Raw genomic sequence first — 27,213 nt, forward strand, 5'->3', positions numbered from 1 at the left:
CTGCCTAGCACTTCCACTCTTTGTGGAACCCACGGTGGTAGCAGAAACCATCCCTGCGCCCAAAATGTTTGTTGACGTGGTCCAGCATCAGTGGACTCATCCGGGTTCGGGCTCTAACCCCAATGCCACGGACAAAAAGTTCTATAACGGTTTTCGTACAATGCCCTGTTTCCAACCGCAGTTCCAGTGCTTCCCTTGTGGATTCAGCGGTCAACCATCTTCTGGCTATCCGGGCCATTCAACCGGTCCCAATTGATCAACAGAAACAGGGCTTCTATTCCAGGCTCTTCGTAGTAAATAAACCGTCGGGTGGCTGGAGGGCTATTCTAGACCTTAAAGTCCTGAACAAATACATTGTGTACCACCGCTTCAAAATGCACTCATTACGTTCCATCTTAGAGTGCATAAGGCAGGGAGATTATATGGCCTCCATTGATTTGACAGAAGCCTATTTGCATATTCCCATTAGACGAGATCACCGTAGGTTCCTCCGGTTTTGCTTTAAAGGCTTTCAATATCAATACAGGGCCTTACCCTTCGGGTTGTCCTCGGCCCCCAGGGTTTTCACTAAAGTCATGGCGGTGCTAATGGCTCATATTCGGGGGATTCCTGTTAGGCTTCAGGCCTACCTAGATGATATTTTCATACTGTCGGCCTCTAAGGAAAGGGCAAACAGGGATCTCTCCTTGACCATAGAGGCATTACAATCACACGGGTTCTCGATTAACTGGGATAAGAGCCACCTTATCCCTTCTACCACCATTGTCCACTTAGGTGCACAAATTGATTCACAGAGGTCGATGGTCTATCTGTCGGTGGAATGTCAGGATAGTTTAGCTGAATTAGCAATTCTAGGATGTCACGGTCAGTCCCCTTAGAACAACTTTCCCAGCTCCTAGGGAAGATGGTATCGTCATACAATATTATTCCATGGTCTCGCCTCCACAGTCGGCCTCTTCAGTGGTTCCTCCTACCACACTAGAGGAACTGGCGCAGTTCATCCAGTCGACGGGTGAATCTTCCACGGGAAGTGGCCGACTCTTTGGCATGGTGGAATCCAGAGGTGGTAGCCAGAGGCTTGGTCTTCAGGGAACCAGTGAGGGTCATCATCACCACCAACGCCAGTCTGTCGGGGTGGGGAACACATCTCGACCAACACCTGGCCCAAGGCAAGTGGTCCCCCTCGGAAATCTGCCACGGCATCAACTTTCTAGAGCTGCGTGCCATCCGTCTAGCACTTCTAGCCTTCGAGGATCTCATCCGGGACAGGAATGTCCTTGTTCTCACGGACAATGTGACGGCGAAGGCGCATGTAAACAGATGGGGTGGCACTCACTCTCGCACGCTAATGAAGGAGACGCTCAGCCTCGGTCACTGGGCTGAGTCCCATCTGCAGTCATTAAAAGCAGAACATATTGCGAGGACGGACAATCGCATGGCGGACTCCCTCAGCCGACAGACTATCGATCAATCGGAATGGTCCTTGTCCCCTGCGAATTTCCACGAGTTGTCATCCCGCTTCGGGCTCCCCCTGGTGGACTTGTTCTCCTCCGGGACCAACAATCAAGTCCCTCGGTTCTTCTCAAGGTTCCCATCTCGGGGTGCGGAGTCAGTGGACGCCCTACGCAGCAAATGGCCTCCGGGCCTTCTATATGCCTTTCCACCAATTCCACTGATCCCCAGAGTGATACAGAAGCTCCTCACAGAGAAAGCGGAGTTGATATTGGTGGCCCCATTCTGGCCCAGGAGACCCTGGTTTGCGGACCTGATGACTCTTTCAATCCGAGAACCGTGGAGGATCCCGGACAACCAGGTTTCTCTCTGCCAGAGACCAGTACTACACCCCGAACTGCAATGGCTACGTCTAGCCGTGTGGAGATTGAGCGGAGCATCTTAATTAGGGCGAAAGTTCCCGACCAGGTCATCCCCACCATGCTGGCCTTTCGCTGAGACTCTACCAAAAGAATTTATGAGGCCACTTGGCGCACATTTGAGGGGTGGTGCTCGTCCCAAGGGCTAGTAGCCTCCTCGGCTTCTGTCTTAGACATTCTGGCTTTTCTACAACGAGGTCTGGATTCCGGGCTGGCGACCAATACGCTCAAGAGACAAGTGGCAGCGCTCTCCTCAGTGTTGAGATGTGGTTCACTAATTTCCCTTTCAAGAGAGCCTCTCATTCAACAGTTCATCCGGGGTGCTACTGATGTCAACCCGCCTGTGGTCCACCGCTTCCCAACTTGGCGATTGAACGCGGTGCTCAGTGCTCTGACTAAGACGCCGTTTGAACCACTTAGAGAATCGTCTCTTCGTTTTTTGTCGCTAAAAGTCTCCTTTCTGATAGCCATCACCACGGCCCGCAGGGTTTCGGAATTGTCTGCCCTATCAGTTCATCCACACCTCTGCACTTTCTTCAACGATAGGGTGGTGCTACGACTGGACTCTAGTTTCCTCCCGAAGGTTAACAGTCAGTTCCATAGGGCTCAAGAAATCGTACTTCCTAATTTCTGCCCAAATCCCAAGCACCACTTAGAAAAAGTGTGGCACACTCTAGACGTACGAAGAGCATTGAAAATTTACATCGAACGAACATCGGCCTTCCGCAAAACAGAGGCCCTCTTCGTATCATTCCAGCCACTTTCTCTGGGTCAGAAGGTGACCAAATCGGTTCTGGCAAGGTGGATCAGAGCCACAATAGCCACGGCATATGAGAATCAGTCTCTCCCTGTGCCGCACAATATTACTGCACACTCTACCGGGAGCGCAGCCTCTTCAGCCGCTTGGGGCGCCCAGGCATCAATCGAGGAGATCTGCAGGGCAGCGACGTGGTCCAATCCCACTTCATTATTCGACACTATCGCATGGACTCCTATGCGTCGGCGGACGCAGCATTTGGCAGATGAGTACTGCAGACGGTTCTTCCTCACCAACAATGACGGGTCGCCATCAGCCCTCCCGGAAGGACATTGGGCTTTGGTATGTCCCAGACCTGACGGCTGTTTCCCCCGACAGGGAGAAGGGAACGTTGTCTTACCTGAACGTCCCTTCTTGGAGAGGGGGAAACGGCCGTCAGCCCCACCCAAGGCGACTGTCCAACCTGGGTTCCGGGGTGGGAGGACACTAATTCTCTCTCATTTCAGTACGACACGACGGCCTATAGTCGGATCCTCGCCGAAAAAGCTGGAGGGAGATAGGAGGAGGCGGGGACCACAAACAACAAATTAAAGACTCGGTCCAATCAGCAACGAGGAGATTTTACCCAGACCTGACGGCCGTTTCCCCCTCTCCGAGAAGGGACGTTCAGGTAAGACAACGTTCCCTTTTCAAGAATGTCAGGGCCCTGAAGCCAGTTGGTTCTGTCTGTTGTAGTGATGGGGATGCTTTGGAACAGCCTCATGACAGATACCAGGTTAGGGTTTTTAGGAAAACATTGAAAATCAACCTTGGAGATCATTTTCTTAAATTATACATGAAGCCATCTCTTTTTCCCCTTTTTTGGAAGAAAGAAAAAAAAGTTATTCTTTACTGTTACTTTTGTTTCAGGTTTTAATTAGACTATGGGTATTGTAACTTTTTATACACTCTGTCATCCTCTGAAAATCATTTGATTGCTGCAGAGTAGAAATTAGATATATTAGTTTAAGAGAGAGATTTAGAATGAATGATGATATTAAAGGAGAAAAATTAATCAAAAGTACAATGGGTATTCAAGGACAGGATGTTTGGAAGGAAGGATGTATGGGGTCAATGTTATTTAAAATAATATTTCTTGATTGTTTTTACAGCAAACCCAAGGAACCCATGTTCAGTGCAGGTAATTGTTTTCTTTTCTTTATTATTTCATAAAAATATATAACTTTTGTTCTAATAAAGAATATGAATATTTGAAAGACTTTCTCTAAATAATTGGTTAGCAGAATTATTATACTTTGGTTCCTAAATCATAGCCTAGATTTCATTGTAGTGATTACTGAATCACTACAATGCAGTAAAGTTCACATTTTAACAAACTACTTACCATATTAAGTTTATACGCTTATATTTTATTTGCTATTTATATTGCTACCATCTTAAAAGAAGTCTACAGTTAGTTCAGTAATTTTAATATTTGTCAGTCTTTCCCTCAGAATAATATATCTTGATGTGGCCAACATTTCCTTAATAGAATGCTGCAGTTCCAAATACAATAAACATGGGTTAATGGAGCACAATTGCCTTGTTCATGCAACATACCAAAACTATGTGTCTTATCTCTATGATTAGACTATGGATATTGTAACTTTTTATACACTCTGTCATCCTCTGAAAATCATTTGATTGCTGCAGAGTAGAAATTAGATATATTAGTTTAAGAGAGAGATTTAGAATGAATGATGATATTAAAGGAGAAAAATTAATCAAAAGTACAATGGGTATTCAAGGACAGGATGTTTGGAAGAAAGGATGTATGGGGTCAATGTTATTTAAAATAATATTTCTTGATTGTTTTTACAGCAAACCCAAGGAACCCATGTTCAGTGCAGGTAATTGTTTTCTTTTCTTTATTATTTCATAAAAATATATAACTTTTGTTCTAATAAAGAATATGAATATTTGAAAGACTTTCTCTAAATAATTGGTTAGCAGAATTATTATACTTTGGTTCCTAAATCATAGCCTAGATTTCATTGTAGTGATTACTGAATCACTACAATGCAGTAAAGTTCACATTTTAACAAACTACTTACCATATTAAGTTTATACGCTTATATTTTATTTGCTATTTATATTGCTACCATCTTAAAAGAAGTCTACAGTTAGTTCAGTAATTTTAATATTTGTCAGTCTTTCCCTCAGAATAATATATCTTGATGTGGCCAACATTTCCTTAATAGAATGCTGCAGTTCCAAATACAATAAACATGGGTTAATGGAGCACAATTGCCTTGTTCATGCAACATACCAAAACTATGTGTCTTATCTCTATGATAAGACTATGGATTTCCACTACATAGTAGCAATATAGGAACTGATTAAGCAGAGTATTCTATGGCTGATACTGCACAATCCTGTGCAAACAGTTCACACACAAAAAATGTGGATAGTTTATACACACTCCAGTAGCCTGTCAGTATAATCCATACAACCAGTAGAGAACTAAATTATCAATGATAATATGGATCAAGGTTATGATTTCGAAGAAAGTGCTTAAATTGGATGTGTAAATCCTCATATGTCAGCATCTAAAACAGAGTCAGTGTATGCATAATAGAACTGATAGGAAGGAGTGGAGGTGCTAGAGTGTGCCTCTTGAATTTCCCTGTTAAATGCCATTTTTGAATTTTTAAATCCAATCCCATCAAGAATTGATCCCAGCCTAGTGGAGATACTAGTGTGGAAGAGTACTCTGAGGACAGAACTGGCAGGGAAGAATGTGGTGTTAAAACAGGTTTTCTCTCATCTTCTCTTTTTCCCCCTATAAATATCTTCCACCAATTTCTAATAACCCTGGCAATATGGGCCAAGGACATGTACCGTATTTGACAAAACAAATCTCAGTCTGGCTTTTGAATAAAAACTCTCACAGAAAGCTTTCAATTCATTTGAAGTGTTCTGGGCTGTTTAAAATACTAGATTTTTTTTAAAGGATATCACTGAACTATTATTTTTACAAGGAAATCCAAATTTATTTTTTAATTTTTATCATGTAGGTCTCTTTGATAGTTGATTTATACATTAGCTTGGACAGAATGCCAAACCTTAATTTGTATCATCTGAACCAATATTACTCAACAGAACAGCAGTAAAACAAAATTTGGGACTTTATTTTTTCCTCTGTAGTATGCTTTTTGAGGTAGTATATTTGGATTGTGAAAGGTAATGGAAGCTGTAGAAACTACACAAAATTACATACTGTACTGTATGTATTTGGATTTTTCTATTCATATCCATACGAATGCAAATTAGGGACATACTATATTACCTGCATTGATCATAGAATAATACAGCTGGGTACTCAACAGAGCAGGGATGTAGATAAGGCTGACTGTTCTTGAATGCATCTTTATCTAGCACTTCTATCTCTGTCTCTGTAACCACAAGGGAAGCGTCGTGTGACACATTGTACAGGTAGGTAGACCTTGCTTCTAAAATCTCATAGCTCTCTGAACAAGCCTATTAACAGGGCCAAGCAGTTTGAGCCTGTGAAGGCAGTTTATTCCTTGTGTGACTATAATATTATTAAATAATTTTCCTTTTTTCTTAGCCAGCTTCTTGCAGAGCATCTACTGGCTTGTAAACATTGTAGTACTAAATGTTAATGGATGTTTATATAGGTTTCTTGATTAAATGAATGGCCAAGAAAAAGGCCCAAATGTTAAAGAGAGCTATATAGCATCCCATAATCGTTTGTAATAATAGTTGCTTTGCAGTTTGGCTGAAAACAGTGATAGTGCCTGTTCTAGTATGTCAAATAGCATCCTAACATGTGGCTAAATCAACCTTTTGCTTTAGATTGAATTGCAGTGCTTATTCACTATCTAAATTACTTCATGTGAGTAATAGATTTAATTTATGACACCAATAGGCAAGTTGAAGTGAATAACATATTTCTGTGTTTTCTATATTATGTAAATATTTAAATGGTGTTTATGTAATATTGGAAATGCCTGGTAATAATTAGCATATAACCATATAGTAATGTATACATATTATGCATTTCCATTGTGAAGACTAAACAGATTTGTACTGCAGTTATATAAATGGTTTATTCCTAATGCCTAATTTGTAAATATATTCTTAACTTTATAAAATTAAATCTTAATTATTAATTTTTTAATGTTACTCCACATTCTAAATATGCCATGTGTTACCACAAGCAGTTAGTATGATCTCTTCAGAGCTCTTTACAACTATTGTACGTAGTTAACCAAGCTTCATTCAGCAGTTTTCTCTTTAACTTTGTATTCAATGGCTTAATCTCTGTAAATCTATATGTCTTATTATAGTCTAAGATGCTTACCATATGTTATTCTTTCTATCTGATATGGGACATGCCACTTTTCAGATCAGTCTGCCTATTGTCAGAGGGTGACTGGAAAGCAAGCATAACAAATTTTTAATCCACCCTTGGAATATGATCAGTAACATGGTTGGCTTAAGTTAATAATAGGTTTTGTAGAATTGTTTTTACATAAATCAACCTGATCTTGAACAATATACCAGAACAATGGCTTTGGCAATGTAGTATAATTTCATATGTTGTGATTGCTTTGTGTATTAATTCCTCTATAGTTTTTACTATGTTTTCATGATATTTGTATTAAAATGCATTTTTTACATTTTTTTCAGGACGTAGATGTTATTAGAAAAAAAATTAACTTAACCAGAATAAAGCATAAAACAGTAACACTGTGGGAAAAATTAAAGTTCAATCTTAAATGAAATGGTTTCTGAAAACATATATCCCTGACAATGGGGAAAATTGTATATTTACACTGTACTTTCTTTTGCTTTTCATGTATCAATTCTAACCATTTCTTTTATTAGCTTTAATTAAAACTTAAAATTCAACTGTGGCTTTTATCTATTAGATTCTTTATTAATCAGTTTTTTATGATTGAATTGAAATAAATTAGCACTGAATTTTGGTTAAAAACTACAAGTAGCAGAAAAAAGTTTTATTCAGGATGGGGCAGGTTTCAGAAATCACAACCTGCTTTCTATCTCCTATGTTTAAGAAATGTTGACAGTCATAAATCAATACAAATTTCAATATATATTTTAGTGTTAAGTGCAGAAGGACAGTACAATTTATTCCTTGATATAGGTTTAGAAACGTATTCTATAGTCTTTGCTAACACAGGAGGTTTTATTATAGCACAGCTTATGATATGCATTTGTACTCATTTTCAAAACAAACAAAAGCATACTGATGAATTCATGCTTTCAGAGTTTGTCTAACAACATGTATCAATATTAAAAAGTGGATATTGGCACTATTGTCAAGACACATTTTTCTTTCTTTTATGAAAAGAGCTGTACCTAGCCAGCCATGGCTGATGTGTAAAGTTAGACAAATTTTGCCCTATTGTAATTTGGATAGGATCAGGGCTGTAGGCTAGACGTTTAACTACATCCATAGATTTCCAGAAGCCAGGCTTATTATCCTATTTCAGTTTTCCTTTGCTTTACAAACCTATGAAGATTGTAAGTGCAAGGATTGGCTACAAAGTTACTTTTTCATCCCCATTGTAATTGCGAATAGTTGTTAAATTATTCAATTGCTTGAATGGGGGCTACCTTTATTTTCAAAATCTAGCTATGTTGTTGCATGCATGGTGCATCAGCATCGTTCTTTTACTGTCTTATCTTCAGCACATGTATCATTAATCATTGCAAATCAAATACCAAGTTTATGTTTAAACTAGGAAGTCATTACAATTAACATAGCTACTGATATGCAGATATGTGAAAATTTAATTCAAAGTAAAATGTTAAAATGGCAGAATACTATGTATGAATGTTGTTTGTTATGTATTTGATTTATTTTTTCAATAGAGGAAGGATATGTTAAAATGTTTCTGCGTGGACGTCCTGTTACCATGTACATGCCAAAAGATCAAGTGGAGTCTTACAATTTGGAAGCAAAGGCGGAACTACCATCCAAAAAGCTTAAACTGGAATGGGTGTATCCTTCTTTATGGACACACTTCAACTAAATAATGCTTATTTCTGATAATCTATTTTTAAAGTACATATTTAAATGTGATGAAGCATAGTAGGCATCTAAATTCAAGGAACTAGTATATTGTTACAGAATTGGTGTTATGAAGCTTGTCATCTATATGTTATCAATCATCTCTCATGTTTTCAGTTTAATGCATCCTATTTATGTTTAAAACTATCAGGTTAGCAAATTAGATGCATGATAAAAAGTAGAGTGCTATAATTACTAATTATAATATAAGGAAGTTGTGTTGCATATCAAAGGGAATTTATAACATTTCCATACTATTTTTAATTAAAAACCCAATTATTAGAAAAACTATCCAGATTTTCAGTACAAGCACAGAGATCATATACTAATAAAAAACATTAGCTATGCTGGATCCCTTCTTTTAATTATTCCTCACTGTTAATATTTCAAGTTACAAGCAGGTCAGTTTCTTTTTTTACAAGTTAAATATAGATTTCCATTTTAGTTAAAATACTGTTGAAAACCATTCTTGATTTTATGTATTTTGGCTTTTAGTCTAATTTTATTTGTTTTAATATTTAAAAAACTAGCTATTTAATATGATTTTCATCATTTTATTCTTTTTTAATCTGTTTTTTTTAATTTTACTTTTACATATGATCTTATAAATGTTATATTCTTTATTTTGTTATGGCCTATTGGCTATTGTTGCTGTAGAAGTTTTGGCTTAGTATCAAGTGTGCTGATTAAAAGAGCTGCAATTTTCCCTTTGGGAAGAATCTCTTCCTATTAGCTGGGGGATATTTGATTTTAAGTGGGAGAAGGAGAATGTTCTACAGTATGTAAAATTCTGCCCTTCCACAAACTGGCACGTGAGCAAATTTTCAATTGTTTCAAGTCTTCCTGCTCATAAATGCATTCATAATTTTTCTAATAGAAAGTTGGTGATCTTCAAACCAGCACCTATGATAACATGCCATGAAATGTGAAAAATATACAAAATACTACAAAAGTATCTACCTTCTTAAAGGGAAATATATTCTCTTACAACTTGGAACTAGAATTTTAATAATTGATGTAATCATTAACAAGTGTTACCATCAGAGTTGTTCCTGTGATAGAAATTGGTAAAGTGTCAAGCAGCCAGAGAGTCTTACTTTATGGTCCTAGAATTCCTCATTATTGTCAACTTCCAATATTCAGTTGTTGTACCTTAATTAAGATACCAGCTATGGTTATAGAGGTCGGGATTGTCGCAATAATCTGTACCTCTTACCAACCGGAGAAACTGTTTACTTCATTGCATCTGTGGTTGTATTGTATAATGTTGAAGAACAACTGCAGAGACATTACATTGGTCACAATGATGATGTGAAGTGGTAAGCCATGAAAAAGGAAGTTTGAAAAAAAATCTGAATAAAACATTCAAAGATATATCTTTTTATCTCTGATAACGAAAATATAATGGCAGGCTTAGCACCAAATTTCTGGGGCTATGAATGAAATTGTCTTAGAAATGGTGATGGCCCGGATTCACTGGTAATGGTTAGAATATACTGTAGTATAGAGTCTTGTTTGATTCAATATTTCATTTTTCCTAAAACAAAACCTGCCAAAAACTACGAAAGACATACAGCTTAGAGATTGAAGCTAAGTACTGGTTTGTCTGTAGCAACCCAAGTTCAGGTTGCACATATCTAAAGTAATAGGAAATAATATTTGAATTGGACAAGTTTACCCCATATAATATAAACTACAATCTCCAAATGTGTATAATTAGACAAAAAGGAACAAAGATATTGGTGCATAATTAGGCAAAAAGGAACAAAGAAATTGGTGCAACTGTAACCAATTAACCATCCTCATTTTTTTAGTGTTAGAAGACACTGTAGATAGATAAATCCAATCTGAACATTTTGTAATGAAAAATAAATGATTAGATCTGAATAGAAATTGAAATTAAAAAATTAAAATAGCATTGTAGGGCACAATAGTATGCAGTAGCATTTAATATTAGATAAGATACATGATAAAATAAGAATGTGTTCTTGTGAACCTCAGTAATTTTTTAGGAAATAGCAAGTAAAAAGTGTTTTGTTGTTTTCATTCAGGTTATAAAAATGCTTTTATTTTTTTTATTTTAATAAAGGTGTGTTTCTTCTCTCCACCACCTTTTTTTTTTTGGCAGCCTAGCAGTACATCCTGACAGGATTACCATAGCAACTGGTCAGGTTGCAGGGACATCTAAGGATGGAAAAGTAAGGAGTTACTAGAATTTTGTTTCCTTGAAATGAAAGTGTTCTTGCCCTGTGCTAGGATTGTTTTAATATTAATATACAGCAACTGTTGAAATAAATTCCTAATATTTGTGTTAGTGACTAAGATACTAATTGGTTAATGAAATATGTGAAAGAAGTTGAAATTGCTCCTGGGCTTCATACTCCAGGTATATGTTCAGTATAAAACCATAGCTGTGTTGCCTTTGCTTAAATGTCTATGCCTTGTTATAACTTTGATTTGGACTTTTCATAAGGCTGCATAAATTTTCTAAACGTTAGAAACATGGTTGTAAATTATTTTGAATTCAGTATCCAGCCTATTCATTTATATGATAGTTCCATTGTATAGCATTATTTAGTATGAGAATAATTTGTATCAATATGAAGCTTTCAGATACAATTAAAGGAGATTATTTTCGTTCAGGATTGAAATGAGGGGTCCTTGGTGCTCTCTGAACTTGGTTGTTTTCTTGCAGATGTTTCATTACCCAAATTATTATATTCTAGTGGCTTGCCCTGTCAGTATTGGAGGGAATAACCTTAGAGGTTCTTTGGTTGGGCTGTTTACTGTTTCTGAAATGTTCTTGATGTATGACAATGTTATTCTTTTTAGGGCTTGGTTGTGCTGTATTCGGTTGAGTGGTCAGACACTGATAAAATTGCATGGATATCCATTTTGTTGGAATATGTTGTATAGATGCTCTGTTCCCTTTTTCTGCTGTTCAGGGTTGCTGCAGTGAGTTTGTGCTTATTTAAATAAAGTTCTTGTGCAGCTTCTTTTGTGGGAGGTTGGGTTGTTGCTTTGACGGTGGAGCACTTGGATGGTGTGGGTGGTTTTTCTGTATACTTGTGTTTCTTGTTTGCCGTTCTGGTCTCTGCTGGTCAGAATGTCCAGGAAGGGTAATGAGTTGTTGTTTTCTTCTTCTCTGGTAAACTGGAGTCCTTTGAAAATATTGTTGATAGGTGTTCTCTAATTGATCCTTTTTTATTATGATGAAGTGTTGTCTATATCAGGGGTCCCCAACCTCCAGACAATGGCCAATTACCAGGTTATGGCCTATTCGGAATTGGGCCACCTGAGTGGCTGGCTGGTGCACAGTTCAACTTGTGCAAGTGATGGGCTGGCAGGCACTCGGGCATATGCATGCCAGCCTGCTGCTCACAGAAAGGATGCCGTTATACTTATATTCTGTTTATGGGCTTTCCATAGCTGGTTGGTCATTTTAATTACATAACATGGGATTAATTCTTAAATTGGATACAATGTATATGCTTTTCATTTATTTAAACATATTGTATTACAATAGTTTCCTTGAAAATGTTTTAAAAGATGCATTAATATCCTAAATTTGGTCTTCTAATATAGTTTTTCGGTCATTAATTTAAAAACCTAAATTAAAATCTATGCTAGGTCTCCTTTCTGATATACACAAACATATTGGACAATGTCTCTTCACCCAACTAACTTCAAATGTGTTGTGAGATAAAATAAGGGGAAGAAGTTCTGTATATGTAAATTGAGCTCCTAAATGAAAGGCAGGTTATCAGTTGAATAAATAAACTACATGTAACTTGGTGAATTAGCCCACTGCACTAACTTCAGTCATCAGTATATACATATTTTCTGTCTCCTGTGCAAGTTATAGTTGAGACTTAAATTTACAAAGATTGCTCTCTAGTGGTCCTGTAAATGCATTGCATGTATATATTACCGGTATATGAAAATATGTTTATATGTCAAATTAGAATCGTACAAGGGTATCCAAATGCAGATTGGATCTGCATTTAAATATAATTTGTAAACACATTTGTTTATGACTAAGTTTTAATCTATAAGGTTATTTCATTTTTAAAAGTATATTTTACCATTTTCAAGATTTTATACAATTTATAGATAAGAATGGCAAGCCATTTCTGAAGGTTTGCCAAGAAAATTGCATTGACTTATGCAGGCAGTTATCAAGAGCCGACACTGACTTGAAGGTGCCTCCCCTACACAAAGTATATATAATTACCGGTAGTTTTACTGTAACAGGAAAATAGAGAAAGTGTTTATATAAAACCTCAGAATGTTCATATTATAGAAAGGGACACAACAGAAACTTAATATATTCATGAACTCAAATGGACTCCTATTAATTTTAGACAACTCATATCCCCCCCCCCCCGAGTCCTCCAAAAATACCAGGGACCCTTCTCTCTTCCCAATAATTCAAACACCAGAATTTTAGAATATTGATAATTCTTCATGTCTATACTTGGAATATTTTTCAAAATTAGATTTTTGGGATTTTTGGATTGATTATGTGCTAGCAAGTTATAGTCAACTGTTAGCAACCACATATAATTTTTTCTCATGACAATTGCTCCTAACGTGGTCCTTAAGGACTTCCAATGATGCATTCATCACCACCGTAATTGACTCTATCCACCTTGGTCATCCTGTTCTCTTCCATCTTCCCTAACATTAAAGTCTTCTCCAAAGAGCCAAGTCTTTACATGATATGTTTGAAGCAGGGTGATTTGGGGCCTGGTCATTTGTGCCTTGCATGAGAACTTTAGGTTGATTTATTTGATAATCCATTTGCTTATTCCCATTAGGACTTCGGAATGCTTTAATGCATATGGGAGTGTAGCACCAGTTTATTCTGGAAAAAGAATGTGCTTGATTAAAGAGTTGCAAATAGGTGCTACTCTTCATGCATTCTAAAGCATCTTTTTGCCTTTAACCTCAAACACTCCATAACTCTAATATCTGCACTTCAAATGAGACTCTAAACTTAAAAGAGTTATTTTAATTGAGACTGCTAACAAATTCATGGCACTAATTATGGACTCTGTCATTTGAACTGTAGCACTGTTCCCATTTTCCAAAGAATTTGAATAGAATTGTTTTAGTGTCTATGACACTGGATCACTGAAAATATGGGAGTATTATGAAGTGATTAGTGGTCCCTTGAGCTGATTAATAGGAAAATACAAAAATCCTCAGTCAGGTTCTTCCTCTCCAACTACATTGGTTCATGGAATAACCAAGTAATCCCATTACTGCTCTACACAAAAACAGGGAAAATAAAGTTGTAAACACCCCCTCCATTTTTTGACTGTATTTATATGTTTGACTGTTTTGCAAAAAATTGAGTTGTTACGAAGAAAAAGTGAAAAATATCAAGATGTCATTCTTCTAGCATATAAATTTCTATTAAAAGTAGTGATGATGGTATGGAACCATAGCATCACAGAATAGATTTGTTCGAACTCACTTGGTCAGGAGAGTGTGGTGGCTCAGTGGCTTAATGACACTGGAGATGGTCTCAGCTCCAGCGGTTCAAGCCCTAGCACTGCATATCAGGGTGAGCTCCTGTCATTTGTCTCAGCTTCTGTCCACAAAACAGTTTGAAAGAATAGAATAGAATAGAATAGAATAGAATAGAATAGAATAGAATAGAATAGAATAAAAAATTTTATTGGGCAAGTATGATTGGACACACAAGGAATTTGTCTTGGTGCATATGCTCTGAGTGTACATAAAAGAAAAGATACATTCTATACAAATGAACGTGCTTTCAAACAGATAGGTAACACTTCAGTGGGGAGATGAGCTGATGCTCTGTGGAGGCAGTCAGATTCCTGATGGTTCTGAACCTTCCCAGTTGTGGCATCTGTTTACAAGACAGTTCTGGGAAAGGAGGGGGCCTTGGGTGACGCTGCAGGAAGAGCAGCTCATCTTTCTCTTTGTTGTGAAGCCAGCTCGCCCTTGTGTGTGGCACATCTTGGGAAGCGAACCAGCATTTCCTATAACAGAGCTGGTACCTTGGCAAACCAAACCAATACTTTGCAACAGCATGGTGGTCTCCTGGCTACTGTGACAACACCATATGCTAACAACAACAACAACTGGCCAGAGATAAGTTAAGATAAGAGTTCAAAACATATGGTTTATATAAGCAGGTAGAATTAAAACAGGGATTGTGACATTGACTAAAATATTGAATCTGTGTTCATGAATAAGGTTGTCTATGAAATCTACTGGGATCTTGATGTGCAGAGAATAGGAGGAAGAATGAAGGAAGATTTTCTACCCAAGAGAAAATAGACTGCTTCCAAACCGTGCAGTGCAAATCAAGTGTGGCACAGCTTATATGCCAATGCCAGATCAGTGCAGTTCTACATGGGCAGGTATCCTAAAACTTTTAGCAGCAACATGCCCATAGTTAATTATTGTACCTTCAAACTTTGTCATAAAGTGGACTGTTGTTCAAAGTACCTGTCATTTGCCTTGAGCTGAGCTGATGACTTCAAATAGAATAATGGCTGTTGTTAAAATATTCAAGTAACAAATTGCTGTAATAATTTGACCATAGAAAATAGAACCTCTTATTTTCTTACTGTGTTTCTTCAAACTAAAAATGTTGTGCATTCCATCCAGGATGTTGAGAATTGTTTATGTTCTGAACTCTTCCCTTAAAGCATCTATTTTTGTTTGCTCATTTTCATAGCAATTGCTGCCTCATGTCCGCATTTGGGATTCTGTTACTTTGAATACACTACATGTAATTGGCATGGGATTCTTTGATCGAGCTGTTACATGCATTGCATTTTCTAAATCAGTGAGTAATATTTAATGTATATTTAATGTGCTTTGTAAGCTTCTCAGGGCCAATTATAAGTTTTTTTTTAAATTTAGACTGCTGGTGTCTATGGAGATTCTCAGTCATCCAGATCATAGTTGTTTCAAAGGTGCTTTTTCAAAAGGCAACTGGACTATATTTTTCCTTTTAAGACTGCTGGAAATTCTTCTTTTCTAACAAAATGACTTAAATGTTGGTTGTATAGAGTTTACAATGGGTGGTATATAATACTATTTGTTTCTAGAGATTCTATCTGAACAGTATGAATTAGTTTTGTTTGATTGAAATCCTTACTTAATTAAGGAAGTTTTAAGAATATAGTTTTCAAACATATTTATAGGTATAATTGTTGTTACATAATATCACTAAATAGCTATCTGTATATTTTCCCCATTTCTTTACTTATATTATTGAATATGAGAAACTTTTAGATGAAGAAAACACGCCTCTCTGTCCCTTATTCCACTGTGTTTTTCCCAGTAGAACCCTGCTCAACTGGAAGATAATCTGTGGAATTAGCTGAATGCAGAGAGAGAGTCAGATTATTTCATTTGTTTTAGAATTTGCATTTCACATTCAAATTCAAGCTCAGCATTCTCAAAATACACCATTTTTTCAGACAAAGTATTCATAATATCCTAAGTACCAAACTATAACTGAAAGATGAGTGCTTGAAATAGCAAAAACTGAGGGATGATGGAGTACTTCATGTTTTATTTCAGAATGGAGGCAGTAACTTGTGCTCAGTTGACGACTCCAATGACCATGTGCTTTCAGTATGGGACTGGCAGAGGGAAGAAAAAGTTGCAGAGGTCAAGGTATTTTGCATTTGTGTGTTGTACTTGAGACCAGCAAGAATTTTTTTTTTTTGTGGTCAAAAAATATCCATAATATTTCGCCATCATTCCAACACGGCGTTGGATGTTGATGTGACAACTAGTCTTGCCATTAAATTGTTTTCCTGTTGAAATGTATCCTTCATTATAAATAAATGCTATGGGAGAAAATATCCTGCCTCTTCTGTAATAAGGTTTACTTATTAGTGGAAGAAATCATAAGAAACTTGTTTTGTATGGATAAAGTGGAAATGAAGAAAATAGCACTATCCATAGCTCTCATTTCTAAACTGTGCCAGAACTTTCTGGGTCTGTAGGAACTATATAAGGTGCAGATTTATCTTTTTTGGTGTAAAACCCACACTTGCAACAATCCAGTAACCTGAGAGTCATGTATGAAAAATCATTATAAATCTTTAAAACAATCCTATTCATTTGTATATGCAAGTAGACTATATATGTAAAAGTTATGTTCTTTTAAGGCATGACACTTTTTCCAAACCTTTACATCAAGTATTTTGTGTTTATTTGTTTTAATTTAAATATAAAAGTCACAGTGCACTAATATGGTATCAAACAATTTCTTAGAACTTAATATTAAAATTATTGTTTTTGTTTGCAAATTTAAAATATTTTTTCTTCTTCTAGTGCTCTAATGAAGCAGTATTTGCCGCTGATTTTCACCCTACAGACACTAACATAATAGTTACATGTGGAAAATCTCATCTTTATTTTTGGACGATTGAAGGAAATTCTCTTATCAAAAAGCAGGGATTATTTGAGGTACAAATGTTTATGTTCTTGTTTGTTTTTTTCCCTTGCAGCCAGAAGATCATTAGTGGAATGTTAATATTCTATCTCCAAGTTTTGCTCTGCTGTCATGCTGTTTCTTTAGAAACAGGAAGTCGTAAACAGATGAATTCATTTCTTTATTTCTTTTGTATTCTGAACTATTCCCTAGCAAACTTCATCTTACTGAATATTTTTATTTATTTTTTCTTTTAAATCCCAGCAAAATGGTATTTCTCATTAGAAACCATGAAAGCAGTAATTTAATTATTTTAAAGTATTAAGTGTTAACTATCCACTTAATCATGATTAAGTGAAGTCTGTTTTATTTCAGTTACCTACCTAGCTAAGAATAATTTAAAAGAGTGAATCAAAAATTTACTCTATTATTAAAACCATGGCTATTTGATGATTGCACTATTAAGATATTAATAGTTTTCTACTATTGATCACTTTCTTATTTTGGTAATCTTTCTGTGCTTAATAGAATCCCATTATTTATGATGTCATGCTATATCTTTTATTATTTCTTTTCTCTTGCTTGATAAATCTTAAAGTGGAGGTTTCTTTCTCTCTTTCTCTTTCCTTGTTATTTTCCTGAGCTAATACTTTGCATCATCTACTAAAGATATGTTTTTGTTTTATCACACTTGTTTGTACACTTTTTTGTCAAATTTATATCACCAATTTATCTTTCAAGCATCTTAGCAGATAGACAGTGGCTCTTGATACTACATTGATTTTTAGAAGTAACAAGTCGAGACCAAGGGAGAGACAGCATATATACAATATAGGCTATTCATATCATGTGTATCTATACTTATACAGTTGTCCTACTACATTAAGATTGTAATATAACTTTCTCACTTTTAAACCATAAACACAAGGCATTGTTCTTCGAAACATTACTGTATTTATTTTTTTCTTCATTAGGGAGAAAAGCAGTGTTTTTAAAAAAATAGTTAATACATTGATAACTGAACGGAATATATGAAATATATAATAAAAGTATATTGCTCATTGATATTCTATTTTATCATGTAGAAACAAGAAAAGCCAAAGTTTGTCTTGTGTGTGACATTTTCTGAAAATGGTGATACAATCACAGGAGATTCAAGTGGAAATATCTTCGTATGGGGAAAGGGTAAGAAAAGAATGAACTTGCATAATAATAAATAACTTTACTGTATATAGAAGAAGAAGAAATCTCTTTAGACATGCACACAAAATAGAAGGTAAGACTTTGGGGGAGGATCTTTGAGACATATTTTAATCCTATTTTTATGTAAAACGTTATTTTTCAAAATGCAGGATAGGATTATATTAGGATTATATTAGGATTATTTGGCGTATAGTATTGTATAGTATATTATAGTATGGTATAGTATAGTATAAACTACTGAAGTTCGCAGATGACACAACAGTGATTGGTCTCATTCGAGACAATGATGAATCCGCATATAGACGTGAGGTCGAACGACTAGCCTTGTGGTGCTACCGTAACAATCTGGAACTGAACACACTCAAAACTGTAGAAATGGTAGTAGACTTTAGGAGAAACCCTTCCATACTTCCACCTCTCACAATACTTGACAACACAGTATCAACAGTAGAAACCTTCAAATTTCTAGGTTCTATCATATCGCAAGATCTAAAATGGACAGCTAACTTTAAAAACATCATCAAAAAAGGACAACAAAGACTGTTCTTTCTGCACCAACTCAGAAAGCTCAAACTGCCCAAGGAGCTACTGATCCAGTTCTACAGAGGAATTACTGAGTCTGTCATTTGCACCTCTATAACTGTCTGGTTCGGTTCTGCAACCCAACAAGAAAGACACAGACTTCAGAAGATAATTAGAACTGCATAAAAAATAATTGCTACCAACCTGCCTTCCATTGAGGACTTGTATAATGGATGAGTATCCATATAGGAGGGGGGAGCGGACCTAATGGGCATCACGGAGACCTGGCTGGGCACGGAGGGGGGGGTTCCCCTCACTGAGATGTGCCCACCGGGTTTCCGTGCGTTTCATCAGCCGAGGGCCCAGGGTAGGGGTGGGGGGGTAGCGGTTGTCATTAACGAGAGTCTCGATCCGAGGGAGGTTGCTGTCCCGCAGATAGCCGGTTGTGAAACCCTCTTCGTGAGGTGGGGCCGGGGGGTGCAGGTGGGCTTGCTGATCACGTACTTGGCTCCTTGCTACGTGACGGCAGCCCTGCCCGAGCTGCTGGAGATGATAGCCGGGACGGCAGTTGAGACCCCCAGACTTATGGTCATGGGGGATTTCAACCTGCCGTCAGCGGGCGATTCGTCAATGGTAGCTCGGGAGTTCATGGCTTCCATGACGGCCTTGGACCTGACCCAGGTAGTTGCAGTCCCCACCCACGTCGGGGGTAACACACTGGACCTGATTTTCGTCTCGGGACAGTGGCTAAATGATCTGGAGTTAGGGGAATTAATATCTCAACCCTTGTCATGGTCAGATCATTTACTCCTTCAGCTTGACTTTCGGACCGCTACACCTCACCGCAGGGAGACGGAACCAGTTCGATGGTTCCGTCCCAGGCGCCTGATGGACCCCGAGAGGTTTCTGATGGAGCTTGGGCCATTTCCGAGGGAGTTAGCCCACGGCTCGGCTGAGGAATTGGCGGGCGCCCCGGGTCAGGCGGCGCTGCCGCCTTAGACCGCGTCGTGCCTTTGCGGCTTCTGACCCGGCGACGAACTCGACCAGCTCCTTGGTATAACGAGGAGCTGAGAGAGATGAAGCGCCGGAAAAGAAGCCTAGAGAGCGCCTGGAGGTCCAGCCGCTCCGAACCTGACCGAACACTAGTAAGGTCATATATTCAGACCTATCTAGTGGCGATCAGGGTGGCGAAACATAACTATTTCTCCACACTCATCGCATCGGCAGATAATCGCCCAGCCACCCTGTTTAGGTGACCCGCTCCCTGCCCACACAGGGGGCTCGGGAGGACCCCTTACAGGGTCGCGCTGAGGATTTTGTTCAATATCTGTCTGATAAAATCACTCAGATTCGGGACGGCTTGGACATTGATTGGATAGATTCAGGTGGGATGACGGGGACAGGTCTTGAGAATGTTATCTGGGCGGAGTTCGATCCTGTGACTCCTGAGGACATGGACAGGTTGTTGGGCAGGTTGAACTCCACCACATGTTTATTGGACCCGTGTCCCTCCTGGATGGTGCTGGCCACCCGGGAGGTTACACGAGGCTGGCTCCAGGAAGTTACCAACGCTTCTTTGTTGGAGGGTGTCTTCCCCGCTGCTTTGAAAGAGGCGGTGGAGGCCCTCCTCAAGAAGCCCTCCTGACCCGGCTGTTTTAGCGAACTATCGTCAGTCTCCAACCTTCGCTTTTAGCGAAGGTTGTTGAGAGTGGTGGCAAATCAGCTTCCTCAACACCTGGAGGAAACTGTCTATCTGGACCCGTTCCAGTCCGGCTTCAGACCGGTTACAGCACCGAGACGGCTTTGGTCGCGTTGGTGGATGACCTCTGAGAGCCCGGGACAGGGGTTGTTCCTCTGTCCTGGTTCTATTAGATCTCGGCGGCTTTTGATACCATCGACCATGGTATCCTGCTGCGACGATTGGGGGGATTGGGAGTGGGAGGCACCGTGTATCGGTGGTTCTCCTCCTATCTCTCTGACCGTTCGCAGACGGTGTTGGCAGGGGGGCAGAGGTCGACCCCAAGGCGCCTCACTTGTGGGTGCCTCAGGGTCTGTCCTCACCTCTCCTGTTCAACATCTATATGAAGCCGCTGGGTGAGGTTATCCGTGGTTTCGGGTGGACTATCATCTGTATGCTGATGACACCCAGCTGTACATTTCACCCGAACCACCCCAATGAAGCCGTTGAGGTGATGGGCGGTGTCTTGAGGCCGTGCGGGTCTGGATGGGGAGGAACAGGCTTCGACTCAACCCATCCAAGACAGAGTGGCTGTGGGTGCCGGCTTCCCGGTACAGTCAGCTTACACCATCGCTGACTGTGGGGGAGGAAGTATTGACCCCCAGGGAGGGAGTGCGCAAGTTAGGCGTTCTCCTGGACGACCGGCTGTCCTTAGAGGGTCATTTGACAGCCGTCGGCAGGGAGCTTTATCAGGTCCACCTGATTCGCCAGTTGCGCCCCTTCCTTGACCGGGACGCCTTACGCACGGTCACTCACGCCCTCGTCACTTCCTGCCTGGACTATTGCAATGCTCTCTACATGGGGCTCCCCTTGAAGAGCACCCGGAGGCTCCAGTTAGTCCAGAATGCGGCCGCGCGGGTGATAGAGGGAGCACCGCGTTGCTCCCATATAACACCTATCCTGCGCGGCCTGCACTGGCTACCGGTAGTCTTCCGGGTGCAATTCAAGGTTTTGGTTACCACCTTTAAAGCGCCCCATGGCTTAGGACCGGGATACCTTCGAGACCGCCTTCTGCCACCGATTGCCTCCCAACGACCTGTGCGCTCCCACAGAGTGGCCCTCCTCAGGGTGCCGTCGACCAAACAATGCAGGTTGGCGACCCCCAGGGGGAGGGCCTTCTCTGTGGCGGCACCAGCCCTGTGGAATGAGCTTCCTCCTGGATTATGACAACTCCCTGACCTCCGGACCTTCAGACGTGAACTGAAGACTCTATTATTTCAGCGTGCGGGACTAGCCTAAGAACAAAATGTTTTAACCAAATTTTAATGGGGGTTTTATTGGTTCTTATTGTTTTAGTGATCAGGCTTTGATAATATTTAGTTTTAATCTGGGTTTTAAATGTTTATTTATTATATTGTTTTATATTGTTTTAATATGCCTGTGAACCGCCCTGAGTCCTATGGGAGATGGTGCAGTATATAAGTTTAATAAATAAATAAAAATAAATAAAATCAAGAAGAGGGCCGTGAAAATATTTACAGATCCCTCACATCCCTCACATCCCTCACATCCTCAGCTCCTACCATCAAAACGATGCTATAGAGCATTGCACACCAGAACAACTAAATACAAGAACAGTTTTTCCCCCGAAGGCCATCACTCTGCTAAACAAATAATTCCCTCAAACTATTCCCTGTCAAACTATTTGCTAAATCTACACTACTATTAATCTTCTCATCGTTTTCATCACCAGTCTCTTTCCACTTACGACTGCATGACTGTAACTTTTTGTTGCTATCATTAAGGGTTAAATTGCAACCTATGACCATCATTTGTGTTGTAAATGTTGTACCTTTGATGAAGGTTTTTTCTTTCTTTTTCTTTTATGTACACTGAGAGCATATGCACCAAAACAAATTCCTTGTGTGTACAATCACACTTGGCCAATAAATTCTATTCTATAGTATCGTATCGTATCGTATCGTATCGTATCGTATCGTATCGTATAGTATCCTATAGTATAGTATCCTATAGTCCTATATTATAGTATAATGGTACTATTACTACTACAATTAATAAATTAGCACCAGCAGCTGGAAAGAAAGAATAGATTTCAATAGAGTACTTTCAGCTATTTTCATAGTGCACCTACAAATCCTAGCCCTAGGTTGCTGGCACGATAGCATTGTTCTTAATATGTAAAAGAACAAACAACTCTTGAAATCTCTTTCTCTCCAATCTCTTTACTTTGCAAAAGGTGATGGTGGTTGGAATTGACCAATTTCTATAGGCAATCTTTCCTTTACTTGACCCTCCCCACTCCAGAGCAGAGAAATCGAAGAAAATTTTCCTCAGATGAAACTGTTTGCTTTCTACACGTCAAAAACAGTGCAATTGCACCAGCTGCAGGATAGGTCAGACAGATGAATTTGCCTATACAAATTGCTTGCTTTTTCTCTCCCCCCACCCCCCACAAAACAAAGAAATTTGAAACGATGAGATTTCAAAAGAATACTGTAAGCTGTCTCTATAGTGTGTTTGTGACTAGCACAATTTCATTGTTTTCAATATGTATTAGAGCAAACAGCTTACTTTTTTGCAATGAGTTTTGCCAGTCTTTCACCTCTGCAGTGAGGAAAAAAAGGAAAAAAACACATATATCTGGAACATGGCAAACACATACTGCTCCAGGAAGTTACCAACGCTTCTTTGTTGGAGGGTGTCTTCCCGCTGCTTTGAAAGAGGCGGTGGTGAGGCCCTCCTCAAGAAGCCCTCCTGACCCGGCTGTTTTAGCGAACTATCGTCAGTCTCCAACCTTCGCTTTTAGCGAAGGTTGTTGAGAGTGGTGGCAAATCAGCTTCCTCAACACCTGGAGGAAACTGTCTATCTGGACCCGTTCCAGTCCGGCTTCAGACCCGGTTACAGCACCGAGACGGCTTTGGTCGCGTTGGTGGATGACCTCTGGAGAGCCCGGGACAGGGGTTGTTCCTCTGTCCTGGTTCTATTAGATCTCTCGGCGGCTTTTGATACCATCGACCATGGTATCCTGCTGCGACGGTTGGGGGGATTGGGAGTGGGAGGCACCGTGTATCGGTGGTTCTCCTCCTATCTCTCTGACCGTTCGCAGACGGTGTTGGCAGGGGGGCAGAGGTCGACCCCAAGGCGCCTCACTTGTGGGGTGCCTCAGGGGTCTGTCCTCTCACCTCTCCTGTTCAACATCTATATGAAGCCGCTGGTTATCCGTGGTTTCGGGGTGGACTATCATCTGTATGCTGATGACACCCAGCTGTACATTTCCACCCCGAACCACCCCAATGAAGCCGTTGAGGTGATGGGCCGGTGTCTTGAGGCCGTACGGGTCTGGATGGGGAGGAACAGGCTTCGACTCAACCCATCCAAGACAGAGTGGCTGTGGGTGCCGGCTTCCCGGTACAGTCAGCTTACACCATCGCTGACTGTGGGGGAGGAAGTATTGTCCCCAGGAGGAGTGCGCAACTTAGGCGTTCTCCTGGACGACCGGCTGTCCTTAGAGGATCATTTGACAGCCGTCGCCAGGGGAGCTTTTTATCAGGTCCATCTGATTCGCCAGTTGCGCCCCTTCCTTGACCGGGACGCCTTACGCACGGTCACTCACGCCCTCGTCACTTCCCGCCTGGACTATTGCAATGCTCTCTACATGGGGCTCCCCTTGAAGAGCACCCGGAGGCTCCAGTTAGTCCAGAATGCGGCCGCGCGGGTGATAGAGGGAGCACCGCGTTGCTCCCATATAACACCTATCCTGCGCGGCCTGCACTGGCTACCGGTAGTCTTCCGGGTGCAATTCAAGGTTTTGGTTACCATCTTTAAAGCGCTCCATGGCTTAGGACCGGGATACCTTCGAGACCGCCTTCTGCCACCGATTGCCTCCCAACGACCTGTGCGCTCCCACAGAGTGGCCCTCCTCAGGGTGCCGTCGACCAAACAATGCAGGTTGGCGACCCCCAGGGGGAGGGCCTTCTCTGTGGCGGCACCAGCCCTGTGGAATGAGCTTCCTCCTGGATTACGACAACTCCCTGACCTCCGGACCTTCAGACGTGAACTGAAGACTCTATTATTTCAGCGTGCGGGACTAGCCTAAGAACAAAATGTTTTAACCAAATTTTAATGGGGGTTTTATTGGTTCTTATTGTTTTAGTGATCAGGCTTTGATAATATTTAGTTTTAATCTGGGTTTTAAATGTTTATTTATTATATTGTTTTATATTGTTTTAATATGCCTGTGAACCGCCCTGAGTCCTATGGGAGATGGTGCAGTATATAAGTTTAATAAATAAATAAAAATAAATAAAATCAAGAAGAGGGCCATGAAAATATTTACAGATCCCTCACATCCTGGACATAAACTGTTTCAGCTCCTACCATCAAAACGATGCTATAGAGCATTGCACACCAGAACAACTAAATACAAGAACAGTTTTTTCCCCGAAGGCCATCACTCTGCTAAACAAATAATTCCCTCAAACTATTCCCTGTCAAACTATTTGCTAAATCTACACTACTATTAATCTTCTCATCGTTTTCATCACCAGTCTCTTTCCACTTACGACTGCATGACTGTAACTTTTTGTTGCTATCATTAAGGGTTAAATTGCAACCTATGACCATCATTTGTGTTGTAAATGTTGTACCTTTGATGAAGGTTTTTTTTTCTTTTTCTTTTATGTACACTGAGAGCATATGCACCAAAACAAATTCCTTGTGTGTACAATCACACTTGGCCAATAAATTCTATTCTATAGTATCGTATCGTATCGTATCGTATCGTATAGTATAGTATCCTATAGTATAGTATCCTATAGTCCTATATTATAGTATAATGGTACTATTACTACTACAATTAATAAATTAGTACCAGCAGCTGGAAAGAAAGAATAGATTTCAATAGAGTACTTTCAGCTATTTTCATAGTGCACCTACAAATCCTAGCCCTAGGTTGCTGGCACGATAGCATTGTTCTTAATATGTAAAAGAACAAACAACTCTTGAAATCTCTTTCTCTCCAATCTCTTTACTTTGCAAAAGGTGATGGTGGTTGGAATTGACCAATTTCTATAGGCAATCTTTCCTTTACTTGACCCTCCCCACTCCAGAGCAGAGAAATCGAAGAAAATTTTCCTCAGATGAAACTGTTTGCTTTCTACACGTCAAAAACAGTGCAATTGCACCAGCTGCAGGATAGGTCAGACAGATGAATTTGCCTATACAAATTGCTTGCTTTTTCTCTCCCCCCACCCCCCACAAAACAAAGAAATTTGAAACGATGAGATTTCAAAAGAATACTGTAAGCTGTCTCTATAGTGTGTTTGTGACTAGCACAATTTCATTGTTTTCAATATGTATTAGAGCAAACAGCTTACTTTTTTGCAATGAGTTTTGCCAGTCTTTCACCTCTGCAGTGAGGAAAAAAAGGAAAAAAACACATATATCTGGAACATGGCAAACACATACTGCCTGCAATGGTGATCCACAGATGAGGGATGCTGTGAAGTTTGTAGATGATCTGTAAATTTACTCAAATGGTCAAATGATGTTGAGCTGGCACAGTGGTTAGATTGCATTATTGCAGGCTAACTCTGCCCACAGCTAGGAGTTCGATCCTGACAGGCTCAAGCTCGATGCAGCCTTCTAAGGTCGATAAAATGAGGACCCAGATTTTAAGCCACTCGGTGAATACTGTAAAGCGTTATGGAGTGGTATATAATTCTAAGTGCTAATGCTATCAAACAGGATAGCCACTCAAGGCCCTCTCCTTTAGGGATTCTTAAGTGTAAGGCACAAACAGTTGCGCTTTTTCTATTGCTGTCCATTTTTTTGGAAAAGCCTATTATTTGAAATTAGACTTGCCCCAACCCTGTTTTGTTTCATGTAAGTCATTTTTTTTTAAAGAAAGCCCTAAGAGGACATCTAGGATCTTAGAAACCCAACCCTATCGACTTACTGTTTTTCTTCTCAAAACTTTAACATTTCTTTAAAGTTCCTGACCAGAGAGAAATTATAGTGGCTACCACACTGTATTTCCTTTAGCAAAGGAAAAGCTAAATGACTAACCCAATAAAACGTTATTTTTAGTGAGCTTCTGTTCTCTTCTTTCCAGGTACCAACAGAATAAGCACTGCAATTCAAGGAGCTCATGAAGGGGGTATATTTGCCCTTTGTATGTTACGAGATGGCACTCTTGTGTCTGGAGGTGGAAAGGACAGAAAGTTAATATCTTGGAATGGGAATTATCAGAAAATTCACAAAACTGAGGTAATGACTTCAGGCTTTAAAACTTCCCTGATAATATTTTTGATCTAAAATATGTTCATCATTTTACCACTTTGGGGCACTTTTCCTTATTTCTCCTAAAAATATTAGTGTGATTTTCATTACCAATTTCTATATTATAAATACATATATTGGTAACTTTTGATAAATCACATAACTCGCCTGTTTTGAAGAGATCATATCTTTTGATGCTTATCATACAAATTTGCCCTACATCAGTGATGGCGAATCTTTTAGAGATTGAGTGCCCAAACTGCATCCCAAAACCCACTTATTTATCTCAAAGTGCCAACACGGCAATTTAACCTGAATACTGAGGTTTTACTACCTAAAATAATG

The 27,213-nt window shown here is 39.5% G+C and overlaps 1 protein-coding gene across 6 annotated transcripts in view; it reads left to right on the top strand.

Annotated features, from left to right (window-relative positions):
- Positions 1-27,213, top strand: part of EML1 (EMAP like 1) — a 175,633-nt gene that overhangs the window by 126,245 nt on the left and 22,175 nt on the right. For 4 of the 6 annotated variants that reach the window (XM_058162686.1, XM_058162684.1, XM_058162685.1 and 1 more), the window contains 10 exons: positions 4,489-4,517; positions 6,076-6,102; positions 8,533-8,662; positions 9,901-10,050; positions 10,860-10,929; positions 15,450-15,560; positions 16,304-16,399; positions 17,066-17,200; positions 18,251-18,350; positions 26,702-26,856. In XM_058162686.1, the coding sequence (XP_058018669.1) occupies positions 4,489-4,517; positions 6,076-6,102; positions 8,533-8,662; positions 9,901-10,050; positions 10,860-10,929; positions 15,450-15,560; positions 16,304-16,399; positions 17,066-17,200; positions 18,251-18,350; positions 26,702-26,856 (1,003 nt within the window). Of the gene's footprint in view, positions 1-3,779; positions 3,809-4,488; positions 4,518-6,075; positions 6,103-8,532; positions 8,663-9,900; positions 10,051-10,859; positions 10,930-15,449; positions 15,561-16,303; positions 16,400-17,065; positions 17,201-18,250; positions 18,351-26,701; positions 26,857-27,213 lie in introns of all 6 variants that reach the window. The other 2 variants (XM_058162682.1, XM_058162683.1) reach the window with 2 other exon arrangements.

This window comes from Ahaetulla prasina, chromosome 1 (genome assembly GCF_028640845.1).
Source record: "Ahaetulla prasina isolate Xishuangbanna chromosome 1, ASM2864084v1, whole genome shotgun sequence".
Taxonomy (NCBI): Eukaryota; Metazoa; Chordata; class Lepidosauria; order Squamata; family Colubridae; genus Ahaetulla; species Ahaetulla prasina.